Source organism: Oncorhynchus nerka, unplaced genomic scaffold (genome assembly GCF_034236695.1).
Source record: "Oncorhynchus nerka isolate Pitt River unplaced genomic scaffold, Oner_Uvic_2.0 unplaced_scaffold_974, whole genome shotgun sequence".
Taxonomy (NCBI): Eukaryota; Metazoa; Chordata; class Actinopteri; order Salmoniformes; family Salmonidae; genus Oncorhynchus; species Oncorhynchus nerka.
Genome location: NW_027040317.1, coordinates 60,603 through 74,282, shown reverse-complemented (window position 1 = coordinate 74,282; position 13,680 = coordinate 60,603). Strand labels below are relative to the sequence as shown.

Genomic DNA, 13,680 nt, shown 5'->3' with positions numbered 1-13,680 from the left:
TGGTCAGAGAGGCTGTGGCTGGTGCTATGACAAAGGAAACGCTTTACATGGTTATTGCAATGTGCTCTTGTTAGTTTGGATGAGGTTTACTCTATGCCACTGATCTAAGATCAGATTTCTAACACCCCAGCCTGATAGCTAAGGGGGTTTGGAAAGGGTGCTGATCCTACATCTGATTATGAATATTATGAATATAGGTTCAGTTGTAGATTATTTTCACTAGTGGGTCATTTTTTAGAACCCACCTTAGAGAGCATGCTGAAGCTATATATGGACACCCCTGCTGTGTACCTTTTATCCACTTCCTGACATAGTAAACCCCAATCCATCTCCAAGTACCAAGCAGAGACACATTTTTCCAGTCTTTGGTATGACTTGACTGGGGATCGAACTCCCAACCTTCCAATGTCAGGGAGGGCAAAGCATGATCTTGACAAAGCATGTGGTAAAAAACAATACCATGAAAAGTCTTAACAACACAAGAATAACAATACAATGAACCATATGTTGTTGTTTTTACTTGAAGCTGCACTGTAAAGGAACATGAATATATTGGTCTTATCATGATTTTATTGTTTTTGCTGGTAGAGTAGATAGCAGACCACTCTCTACCAGATCAGATACTCATCATGAGAGTTGGTGAGAGTGAGTTAGAGGAAGTGTGAACAGAGAGACAATTTATTGCGAAACTCCATGTATGCTGTAGTAGGCTAGAGTAGGAGGGTGTATGTAGTGTAGTGGGGAGGTGATCATACTCAGTGCATGGCCACTCTATAAGATGCTCATTTGCATTTGCCTCGCTCTTTCTGACTGATTGAAACTTAACACCAGAGGTAACTGTTCTCTCTCTGTCAAGATTTATTTTGGTTAAGACAAGTTTTGCTTTCTGTGACTGCTCTTTGGGGAGGTGGTCGTTTATGTGAAGGATTTCCACATTTCTCATATCTGGAAGTGGAATTTGTTTCTTCCACTACTTTTTGTCTTGTCTTGTCTGCTGACAAGACAACCTGAGGAGTCATACTGTACAACCCACACTAGTGCTTGGTCTTGCTCTGGGAAATCTCTCTGTGTCTCTCGTTGTGTGCTGGGACCCCTGGTGCGTGGACCTCGCTCGGGTACTACTTGACTACCTCTTGGAGGATCCTTTTTCAGTTCCTTATAATCTCTGATCGGAGAGATCATGGCTGAGGGTGGTGTCCCGTACCCCTCCGTGTTCATGGTGGATAGCCATGCAGCCTACCCACCGCTGCCCCCCAAACCGAGACCTCCTGGTCGGGGTGGTGTGGCCCAAAGCCTGCTGTTCTTGCTGGTTGGTCTGGCTTTGTGTGGCTTGGCCATAGAGGCCTGCTTCATCTACCACCTCTACTCCAAACAGGGATCTGTGAGTATTGTCACCATGAGGTGGCTGTCTACCCGTCTCCATCTCTGTTCTGTCTCCCTCAACACCTGAGAGTCTCTCTTCACACATCTCTCTCTCTCACAAATCTAGTAACAACTATGTATTCTTTCTACTGTGTTCTTTCATCTCTCACTGTTTTATTTTACCCAATCTCTGTCTTGCTCTCAACCCCACAATGTGTACACTATTCTCAGAAACATATTTTGTTCATTCCAAAACGAAAGTGAATACATTTCCAGTGTCATTAGTTGATGTGTTCTTTCTCTCTCACAAAAAAATGTACAACCCATTTGCATCATCATATGGGAAATAATTGCTTGATTTGATTTACTTCATAGTCGCAGTCGACAAGACTGAAATTATGCCGAATGCACAGTTACATTAAGACAATACTTTAAAAACACAAGATACTACATTAAAATAATAAATGACTATTTATAAAGTCACATTTGGTTACCCAATCTCTATTTATTTTGTACAATGTAGTAATTTACTGTTGGCTTTTTGCATTTGTTCCTTTCCTCCATTTTATTATGGCATTATCCTGGTTCAGAATAGAGTAATGTGTGGTGATATGTCACTTGGAATATTGGAACCTTGCTACAATTGGTTGTTTTGTTAGACTCTAATTGTGAAATAATTTTCCAAGTCTATAGGGAATAGAAACAAATATTAATTTCCGAGTTACCAGTGCATTATTCAGTTTTTTTTGGTTTTCTGTCATGTCAATTTTGTTTTACGTACAAACAGGTCTCATGACAACATAGTGAAGTTCTGTCATGGTCAGCAGTTTCTGTCCAAAGTTTGAGTTGGGATTCCCCTTGATATACGCATTTAACAGTTTTATTCATTCTTCTACATTTGGCAACAGTTGAGATGGAGAAGTTTATCAGAATTGGGCATCATTTCGGAGAATATAAATGTTCCGTGACGTACCAGGGGCCAGCATTCCGTGTTCCACAGAATTGGTTTGTTGGTCAGGTGTTTGTGGTTATGTTGAGCTTCATGTGACATCATTTACCCTGACCCAATCTGGTGGCAAGTGTGCAATGGTTTATTGGAAGAGGATAGAGCTAACCTAGTCTCGCTGCATGCACATGTACTGACGGGAAGACGGGGGTGGGGTGGTCTGGGGTGGGATGGGTGATCTACTTTGCTTAATTACCAGAAACCATAAGCAGTTCTGTTTATCTTTCCTGCGTATCATCTAATAAAATGTAAAGGTCACATTGCTGAAGGCCCAAAGAACCACTTAAATAGGAGCAAATGAACATTCTCACACATACCTGTAGTGTATTACCACAAACCTCTCTGTTCACTATGATGAAATCTCTATTCCCAACTGCAGGCGGAGTCAGGGTCAGCTAGTATGAGTATCCAAGGTATGTCCCAGACTATTTCTCCTTCTCTTGTTCAAACACTGTGACAAAATGACAAGGGACTCATCTTTGGTAGAAGATCCCGATTGAGTATTTTATACACATTTGATAAATGCATTTCTGAATCATTCACCTTCTAAAATGTGCATCATTTCAACATAAACTTTGTTCCCAAAACAGACCATGAGGAATTTCCGAAGGAGGTTCCCCCAACTTCAAGACCAAACCCTATTGTGTTGCCTTCAAAACCTGTTGCACATTTGACAGGTAAGACCATTGTCACCAGGCCATTTCAACTACACACAACCCTTTATATTAATATTTGGTCATGACAGAAGAGGGTGAAATAGAAGTATGTAGTAGTACATCAGATAGTATGGTGTTTGAAATAGTACATGAAGATAAATTCAAATGACAGAAAACTTTTCCCACATATTGTCCTGTATTTGTTCTCCAGCTGGACCTCAAGCACCCCATGGAGATGGAGTCATGGTATGGAACATGCAGGCAGAACCAATCCTCCATGAAATGGAGTACAAAGATGGGAAGCTTGTCATCCAGAAGGAAGGCTACTACTACGTCTACTCTAAGATCTTCTTCAGTGAGGTCGATGTTGCGTTCACACACTCGGTCTGCAGAACTACTCCACGGTACCTTGGGAAGAACATTGAACTCCTTAAGTCCAGGAGATATCACCCCAAGTTTGGGAAAATGATGTCCACATCAAACAGCTACCTGGGAGGGGTGTTCCACCTCTTTGAAGATGACTCCCTCTTTGTCAAAGTGAAAAATGTCACTCAAGTTCGGATACAATATTCCACAGAGAACGTGTTTGGTATCTATATGATATAATACGGGTTGATGATGAAGATACATTTTTTTATATAGCTGGCTGATTATCATTGGTTTAAGGCATAATAATACTGTAGGCCAATTTACATGTAATATTGCTACGCAGGGCCTTCCCCCTTCCCGGCACACCCTCATTTTCTTTAAACAAATCCTTGCATCAAGATGCATTTCGATGAGTGGAAAATGTACTGTTGACGAAAAAGCCCCTTTATAATAAAGTCATGTGGCATACACTAGGCTACAGATGAGGCGTTTTTAGGATTTCCACACATGGGGATTTTTTTTTAGCAGGGTCATAAAAGAATCCACCTTTTAAAAAACGCATGTCATGCAGTTCTACGTCATTTACATACATACCTAAAGACATTAGTTGAATCTTTTAATTACCACACAACTGACTGAAATGGCTGGCTACTCTGACACTGACCAACTGAGATCAATCTGGTCTTGAATTCAAACAAACAATAGCCCAGGCCAATGAAGCGACACACGGATTGTACAATATTCGGAGGAAATATATATATATATATACAGTATATACTTTATATCATCGGTTACAGTAGGTTACTAAATAAAACGTTGAGTGGCACACTGACTCACCTGATGATGAAGATGAAGCCATAGGCTTCTCACGGTGAGGGCTGATGCGCTAGCTGTGGCAATAGCCTATCTCAAGATGAGCTACTTTGAAAAAACAGTGCTGCTGTTAGCTAAAAATTGGGAGTTGTTAAGATTTTTTAAAAATTGGTTCTAAAGACTGATTAGTCTTCTCTTTTCACCAGTAGGCATTTGTTTTCCAAACAGTGTGTTTTTCCCACAATTTCATTTTGAAATCTACAATCCATAGATCCATAGTTGGCAGTTCCCATTCAAGTCAGAACTGGCATCCATTGCTAGTGTACCCATGAGTTTAACAGTCAAATGCCCAGGGTAAGAGGTTACAAAACACTTCAATGGAGTATATATCTATGGCCAAAAAGCAACAAGCTGTAGCCTATTTGGGGCGCATGACCTTCCTGACTGTAGGCATACCAGTAACTGCCAAAATAAAGGAAACACATGAGTAACCAAGGGATACAGTATGTTATGGTATGGGGTGCATTTTCCTGGCATGGTTTATATCCACATGTATAATCTAAAAGGCATTGAAGCTGTTCTGGCAGCTCATGGTGGCAGCACCCTTTTAAGACACTTGTTGTTGGTGTTTGCTTCATTTTGGAAGACATCTGTATGTGCTTGTGATAAAACTTAATTAACCGTTTTTTTTTTAAAATAAACGATTTATCCTCTGTGGCTGAATTATGCTCTCTGGTGTATTTTGAACATTGAGAGCCGGCGCCTGTGGTTGGATAAAAATATATATATATATAAAATACAAAGTATTATTATTTTTTGCCTCTTGGGCCCAGTCCTTGACTCACACAATTGACCAGTCCTATTTATTTATTATGCAGTTATTTTTTAAAATTATTAATCAATTACCCAATCAAGACAGGGGACCCCCTACCTCCTCTCCTCCCCCCATCTGATGATTAGTAGAGCGGCAGCAGGCAGCAGCTAGACTCATTGAGAGCAGGGTCCTGAGTCTTCCTGTGATTGAGTATTGAGTGAAAAAGTATAAAATATATGCTACAGATATAATATATACTACATATAATATATATGTATATATAACATATAATATATACAGTATATATTTCCTTAATAATTAAACATTTATTTAAAAACCAAAAAATTAATTGCTGCCTCTCGGGCCCCCAATGGGCCTGGACACAGATGTTTCAGCCCTGGTAAACCCCTGCATTAATCCGGCCCTGTTGCTAAGGTAAATCATAAAATTGGATAAAATTATAATATATTGATTGATTTAGCTTTTGTAGAGTAAAACCATTTTTTATCAGTTTTGGTGGTGAAAGTGCTGAATAACATTATTAGGGATGTTTGTATTCACTCAGTGTTACTTCTCTTTTGTAAGTAGTGTTGTTATTGATGGGGGTTTTGGTCAGGAGGTAACACATTATGTTGATAGTCTGCCAACAAGAACAAAAGAACTGTATGAACGTTACCTCTGTATGCTGGGGTTCAATGCATATTTACAGACATCAGCTCTTTATTCTCTTACTTGTATGTTATATTGACCTGATTAAAAATTATATATATATATATATATATATATATAATAGTATAAGGAAATACATAATATAGATATAGAGAAAAATATTTAGATATTTAGATAATTCGATATATTGACAAGTAGATATATTCTATGTTTTTGAAACGATTTAAGAATACCTGATATTCAGGTAAATTGCATGTAAACCACTGCATAGTGTTTTCATTTTTTTTTAAATTAACCTTTATTTAACCAGAAGGGCTCATTGAGATTAAAATCTCTTTTTCAAGAGCGCCCTGGCCAGGATAGGCAGCACCAAGTCATTACAAAAAATTAAAACCATTGAATTCACAAGAGTATAACAAAATGTAATAAGATCAGGGAATCAGCCTCAAAATCCTTCATCAGTGATTTAAAAACACCAATGTTTTTATGTGTTCATGATAAGGTCAAATGTTGGACTATCTATTTCCCTCTTTGTATACCCTCCATAAAATGACCATGTAATTAACTCATTTCAATACCCTCGACATGTTGTATTTCACCTTTTGGTGTTTTATATTTATTTAACATTTTATACAAATGTAAAGTAGTCATTGTCATATTCTGATAAACAGGACTTATCAACTTCCATATATAGTGAGAAATAAAAATATATACATGTTTTTTTCTTCTTCTTGGACGCTAACGCTATGCAAGCAGTAGGCTATAGCTGTAACACATACTGGGTATTTTGTATATTCTATCCTGCAAATATTCAAATAAATACATTTGGAATTTTTTATCTTTCTTACGATTCTGTGTGAGCATTATTTGTTACTTTAATTGATCCACAAAAATATATGCATGCAGGCATGTAATCACAAACAGACATACAGAGTCATCGCGCAACTAAATGGCTTCTGTGCTGGAATTGAGTCTAGAGCGTGGCTTCAGTAGCAGCGGATGCTGCACCCACTCAGTTGCATTTTAGACAGTCAGCCTGTGACCACACGAGGTGAAAACCACTTCTCTTTTCACCGTCCCCCATCCCCACCAACCCCCTGCAATACAGTGAAGCATATAATCCCCCCTTATACAGTGTCTTTGCTTCATTTTACTGACATATAGAAAAAATACCTCAGAGGTCTCAAATCAACGGTAATAGATAAGAGTAAGGTATGTGACCTGAGTATATGACAGTATGTGACCTGAGTATATGACAGTATGTGACCTGAGTATATGACAGTATGTGACCTGAGTATATGACAGTATGCTACCTGAGTATATGACAGTATGTGACCTGAGTATATAACAGTATGTGACCTGAGTATATGACAGTATGCGACCTGAGTATATGACAGTATGTGACCTGAGTATATGACAGTATGCGACCTGAGTATATGACAGTATGTGACCTGAGTATATGACAGTATGCGACCTGAGTATATGACAGTATGTGACCTGAGTATATGACAGTATGTGACCTGAGTATATGACAGTATGTGACCTGAGTATATGACAGTATGTGACCTGAGTATATGACAGTATGCGACCTGAGTATATGACAGTATGTGACCTGAGTATATGACAGTATGCGACCTGAGTATATGACAGTATGTGACCTGAGTATATGACAGTATGTGACCTGAGTATATGACAGTATGCGACCTGAGTATATGACAGTATGTGACCTGAGTATATGACAGTATGTGACCTGAGTATATGACAGTATGTGACCTGAGTATATGACAGTATGCGACCTGAGTATATGACAGTATGTGACCTGAGTATATGACAGTATGCGACCTGAGTATATGACAGTATGCGACCTGAGTATATGACAGTATGTGACCTGAGTATATGACAGTATGCGACCTGAGTATATGACAGTATGTGACCTGAGTATATGACAGTATGTGACCTGAGTATATGACAGTATGCGACCTGAGTATATGACAGTATGTGACCTGAGTATATGACAGTATGCGACCTGAGTATATGACAGTATGTGACCTGTGTTCGCATAGAGATTGTTATCTTGTTTCCCTGACCTGATTAACTTGTTTACTGGTGACAGAGGTGATAAGACTGCACTGTGCAGGTTTTAGAGCAATGCTAACCACATTTGCTCACAACTTTGATATTACTTCCCTATCAAAAGTATCTGACCTCATTGATTGAAAACACGTAACAAAATGCATTTCCAATGTCTTTCCTAACCGGCTCTGCATTTCGTATTGGATGTGTGTATTCTGTTTCCGTTCTGCAGGGCTCATTTGTAAAAGAGACCTGGATCTCAATATGAATCCCTGTTAAAATAAAGGTTAAATTAAAAATGTATACCATGGAATCATATACATTCACACTCACATTATACAAATATTGTTCCTACAGTACCAGTCAAAGGTTTAGACACACCTACGCAATCAAGGGTTTTTCTTTATTTTGTAAAGAATTGTAGAATAATAGTGAAGACATCAAAACTATGAAAAAACACATATGGAATCATTTAGTGACCAAAAAAATGTCAAACAATTTGAGATTCTTTAAAGTAGCCACCCTTTGCCTTGATGACAGCTTTGCACACTCTTGGCATTCTTTCAACCAGTTCCAACAGTCCAACTCATCCCAAACCATCTCAATTGGGTTGAGGTCAGGTGATTGTGGAGGCCAGGTCTTCTGATGCAGCACTCCGTCACTCTCCTTCTTGATCAAATAACCCTTACACACCCTGGAGGTGTGTTGAGTCATTGTACTGTTAAAAACAAATGATAGTCCCATTAAGCTCAAACCAGATGGGATGGTGTATTGCTGCAGAATACTGTGGTATCCATGCAGGTTAAGTGTGCCTTGCATTCTAAATAAATGACAGACAGAGTCACCAGCAAAGCACCCCAACACCATCACACCTCCTCCTCCATGCTTCACGGTGGGAACCACACATGCGGAGATGATCCGTTCACCTACTATGTGTCTCACAAAGACACAGCGGTTGGAACAACAACTAAAAATCTCCCAAGGACAGATTTCCACCGTCTAATGTCCATTGCACATGTTTCTTGGCCCAAGCAAGGCACTTCTTTTTATATGTGTCCTTTTTCTTTGTAGCAATTTGACGATTAAGGCCTGATTCACGCAGTCTCCTCTTAACAGTTGATGTTGAGATGTGTCTGTTACTTGAACTCTGTGAAGCATTTATTTGGGCTGCAATCTGAGGTGCAGTTAATTGCAGATTTCTGAGGCCGGTAAGTCCAATGAACTTATCCTCTGCAGCAGAGGTAACTCTGGGTCTTCCTCTCCTGTGGGGGTCCTCATGAGAACTAGTTTCATCATAGCGCTGATGGTTTTTGTGACTGCACTTGAAGAAACTTTCAAAGTTCTTGACATTTTCCGGATTGTCTTAAAGTAACTATAACAGACTACAAAGGGAAGCACAGCCGCGAGCTGCCCAGTGACACAAGCCTACCAGACAAGCTCAATTACTTCTGTGCTCGCTTCGAGGCAAGTAACACTGAAGCATGCATGAGAGCATCAGCTGTTCTGGACGACTGTGTGATCACGCTCTCCGTACCCGATGTGAGTAAGACCTTAAAACAGGTCAACATTCACAAGGCCGCAGGGCCAGACGGATTACCAGTATGTGTATCCGAGCATGCGCTGACCGACTGGAAAGTGTCTTCATTGACATTTTCATCCTGTCCCTGACTGAGTCTGTAATACCAACCAATGTTTCAAGCAGACCACCATAGTCCTTGTGCCCAAGACCACTAAAGTAACCTGCCTAAATAACTACTGACCCGTAGCACTCACGTCTGAAACAATGAAGTGCTTTGAAAGGCTGGTCATGGCTCACATCAACACCATCATCCCAGAAAACCGAGACCCACTCCAATTTACATACCGCCCCAACAGATCCACAGATGATACAATCTCTATTGCACTCAACACTGCCCTTTCCCACCTAGACAAAAGGAACACCTATGTGAGAATGCTATTCATTGACTACAGCTCAGCGTTCAACACCATAGTGCCCTCAAAGCTCATCACTAAGTTAAGGACCCTGGGACTAAACACCTCCCTCTGCAACTGGATCCTGGACTTCCTGACGAGCCGCCCCCAGGTGGTAAGGGTAGGTAACAACACATCCGCCACGCTGATCCTCAACACTGGGGCCCCTCAGGGGTGCGTGCTCAGTCCCCTCCTGTACTCCCTGTTCACTCATGACTGCATGGCCAGGCACGACTCCAACACCATCATTAAGTTTGCTGATGACACAACAGTGGTACATTTACATTACATTTAAGTCATTTAGCAGACGCTCTTATCCAGAGCGACTTACAAATTGGTGCATTCACCTTATGACCTCCAGTGGAACAGTAGTGCATCTAAATCTTTTCAGGGGGAGGGGGGGTGAGAGGGATTACTTTATCCTATCCTAGGTATTCCTTAAAGAGGTGGGGTTTCAGGTGTCTCCGGAAGGTGGTGATTGACTCCGCTGTCCTGGCGTCGTGAGGGAGTTTGTTCCACCATTGGGGGGCCAGAGCAGCGAACAGTTTTGACTGGGCTGAGCGGGAACTGTACTTCCTCAGTGGTAGGGAGGCGAGCAGGCCAGAGGTGGATGAACGCAGTGCCCTTGTTTGGGTGTAGGGCCTGATCAGAGCCTGGAGGTACTGAGGTGCCGTTCCCCTCACAGCTCCGTAGGCAAGCACCATGGTCTTGTAGCGGATGCGAGCTTCAACTGGAAGCCAGTGGAGGGAGCGGAGGAGCGGGGTGACGTGAGAGAACTTGGGAAGGTTGAACACCAGACGGGCTGCGGCGTTCTGGATGAGTTGTAGGGGTTTAATGGCACAGGCAGGGAGCCCAGCCAACAGCGAGTTGCAGTAATCCAGACGGGAGATGACAAGTGCCTGGATTAGGACCTGCGCCGCTTCCTGTGTGAGGCAGGGTCGTACTCTGCTGATGTTGTAGAGCATGAACCTACAGGAACGGGCCACCGCCTTGATGTTAGTTGAGAACGACAGGGTGTTGTCCAGGATCACGCCAAGGTTCTTAGCGCTCTGGGAGGAGGACACAATGGAGTTGTCAACCGTGATGGCGAGATCATGGAACGGGCAGTCCTTCCCGGGAGGAAGAGCAGCTCCGTCTTGCCGAGGTTCAGCTTGAGGTGGTGATCCGTCATCCACACGGATATGTCTGCCAGACATGCAGAGATGCGATTCGCCACCTGGTCATCAGAAGGGGGAAAGGAGAAGATTAATTGTGTGTCGTCTGCATAGCAATGATAGGAGAGACCATGTGAGGTTATGACAGAGCCAAGTGACTTGGTGTATAGCGAGAATAGGAGAGGGCCTAGAACAGAGCCCTGGGGACACCAGTGGTGAGAGCACGTGGTGTGGAGACGGATTCTCGCCACGCCACCTGGTAGGAGCGACCTGTCAGGTAGGACGCAATCCAAGCGTGGGCCGCGCCGGAGATGCCCAACTCGGAGAGGGTGGAGAGGAGGATCTGATGGTTCACAGTATCGAAGGCAGCCGATAGGTCTAGAAGGATGAGAGCAGAGGAGAGAGAGTTAGCTTTAGCAGTGCGGAGCGCCTCCGTGATACAGAGAAGAGCAGTCTCAGTTGAATGACTAGTCTTGAAACCTGACTGATTTGGATCAAGAAGGTCATTCTGAGAGAGATAGCGGGAGAGCTGGCCAAGGACGGCACGTTCAAGAGTTTTGGAGAGAAAAGAAAGAAGGGATACTGGTCTGTAGTTGTTGACATCGGAGGGATCGAGTGTAGGTTTTTTCAGAAGGGGTGCAACTCTCGCTCTCTTGAAGACGGAAGGGACGTAGCCAGCGGTCAGGGATGAGTTGATGAGCGAGGTGAGGTAAGGGAGGAGGTCTCCGGAAATGGTCTGGAGAAGAGAGGAGGGGATAGGGTCAAGCGGGCAGGTTGTAGGGCGGCCGGCCGTCACAAGACGCGAGATTTCATCTGGAGAGAGAGGGAGAAAGAGGTCAGAGCACAGGGTAGGGCAGTGTGAGCAGAACCAGCGGTGTCGTTTGACTTAGCAAACGAGGATCGGATGTCGTCGACCTTCTTTTCAAAATGGTTGACGAAGTCATCTGCAGAGAGGGAGGAGGGGGGGAGGGGGAGGAGGATTCAGGAGGGAGGAGAAGGTTGCAAAGAGCTTCCTAGGGTTAGAGGCAGATGCTTGGAATTTAGAGTGGTAGAAAGTGGCTTTAGCAGCAGAGAGAGAAGAGGAAAATGTAGAGAGGAGGGAGTGAAAGGATGTCAGGTCCGCAGGGAGGCGAGTTTTCCTCCATTTCCGCTCGGCTGCCCGGAGCCCTGTTCTGTGAGCTCGCAATGAGTCGTCGAGCCACGGAGCGGGAGGGGAGGACCGAGCCGGCCTGGAGGATAGGGGACATAGAGAGTCAAAGGATGCAGAAAGGGAGGAGAGGAGGGTTGAGGAGGCAGAATCAGGAGATAGGTTGGAGAAGGTTTGAGCAGAGGGAAGAGATGATAGGATGGAAGAGGAGAGAGTAGCGGGGGAGAGAGAGCGAAGGTTGGGACGGCGCGATACCATCCGAGTAGGGGCAGTGTGGGAAGTGTTGGATGAGAGCGAGAGGGAAAAGGATACAAGGTAGTGGTCGGAGACTTGGAGGGAGTTGCAACGAGGTTAGTGGAAGAACAGCATCTAGTAAAGATGAGGTCGAGCGTATTTCCTGCCTTGTGAGTAGGGGGAAGGTGAGAGGGTGAGGTCAAAAGAGGAGAGGAGTGGAAAGAAGGAGGCAGAGAGGAATGAGTCAAAGGTAGGCGTGGGGAGGTTAAAGTCGCCCAGAACTTTGAGAGGTGAGCCGTCCTCAGGAAAGGAGCTTATCAAGGCATCAAGCTCATTGATGAACTCTCCGAGGAACCTGGAGGGCGATAAATGATAAGGATGTTAAGCTTGAAAGGGCTGGTAACTGTGACAGCATGGAATTCAAAGGAGGCGATAGACAGATGGGTAAGGGAGAAAGAGAGAATGACCACTTGGGAGAGATGAGGATCCCGGTGCCACCACCCCGCTGACCAGAAGCTCTCGGGGTGTGCGAGAACACGTGGGCAGACGAAGAGAGAGCAGTAGGAGTAGCAGTGTTGTCTGTGGTGATCCATGTTTCCGTCAGTGCCAAGAAGTCGAGGGACTGGAGGGAGACATAGGCGGAGATGAACTCTGCCTTGTTGGCCGCAGATCGGCAGTTCCAGAGGCTTACCGGAGACCTGGAACTCCACGTGGGTCGTGCGCGCTGGGACCACCAGATTAGGGTGGCCGCGGCCACGCGGTGTGGAGCGTTTGTATGGTCTGTGCAGAGAGGAGAGAACAGGGATAGACAGACACATAGTTGACAGGCTACACAAGAGGCTACGCTAATGCAAAGGAGATTGGAATGACAAGTGGATACACGTCACGAGTGTTCAGAGAGTTAAGCTTACGTAGCAAGAATCTTATTGACTAAAATGATTAAAATGATACAGTACTGCTGAAGTAGGCTAGCTGGCAGAGGCTGCGTTGTTGACTAAGTAGGCTAGTTGGCATTGGCTGCGTTGTTGACACTACACTAATCAAGTCGTTCCGTTGAGTGTAATAGTTTCTACTGTGCTGCTATTCGGGGCTAGCTGGCTAGCTAGCAGTGTTGATTACGTTACGTTGCGTTAAAAGAACGACAATAGCTGGCTAGCTAACCTAGGAAATCGCTCTAGACTACACAATTATCTTTGATACAAAGACGGCTATGTAGCTAGCTATGTAGCTAGCTACGATCAAACAAATCAAGCCGTTGTACTGTAATGAAATGAAATGAAAAATGTGATACTACCTGTGGAGCGAAGCGAAATGCGACCGGATTGTTGAGTGCAGAAGTTCTGTTCGGTAGACGTTGGCTAGCTGTTGGCTAGCTAGCAGAGTCTCCTATGTTAAGGACGACATAAAACTAC

At 43.5% G+C, this 13,680-nt stretch overlaps 1 protein-coding gene across 1 annotated transcript; it reads left to right on the top strand.

The window, feature by feature from the left end:
* The first annotated feature begins 732 nt into the window (after positions 1-732).
* On the top strand, positions 733-6,532 carry LOC115110829 (tumor necrosis factor ligand superfamily member 14-like). The gene is made up of 4 exons (XM_029636751.2): positions 733-1,381; positions 2,748-2,781; positions 2,959-3,045; positions 3,236-6,532. Exons 1-4 carry the CDS (start codon positions 1,181-1,183, stop codon positions 3,628-3,630), a joined length of 717 nt encoding a protein of 238 aa, XP_029492611.1. The 5' UTR covers positions 733-1,180; the 3' UTR covers positions 3,631-6,532.
* Positions 6,533-13,680: the final 7,148 nt, after the last annotated feature.

Excerpts from the sequence above, each read along its gene's own strand:
- LOC115110829 (XM_029636751.2), top strand. The coding sequence starts at position 1,181 with ATGGCTGAGGGTGGTGTCCCGTACCCCTCCGTGTTCATGGTGGATAGC. Across the intron at positions 2,782-2,958 it reads AGCTAGTATGAGTATCCAAG|ACCATGAGGAATTTCCGAAG; the intron begins GTATGTCCCAGA and ends TTCCCAAAACAG. Across the intron at positions 3,046-3,235 it reads ACCTGTTGCACATTTGACAG|CTGGACCTCAAGCACCCCAT; the intron begins GTAAGACCATTG and ends TTTGTTCTCCAG.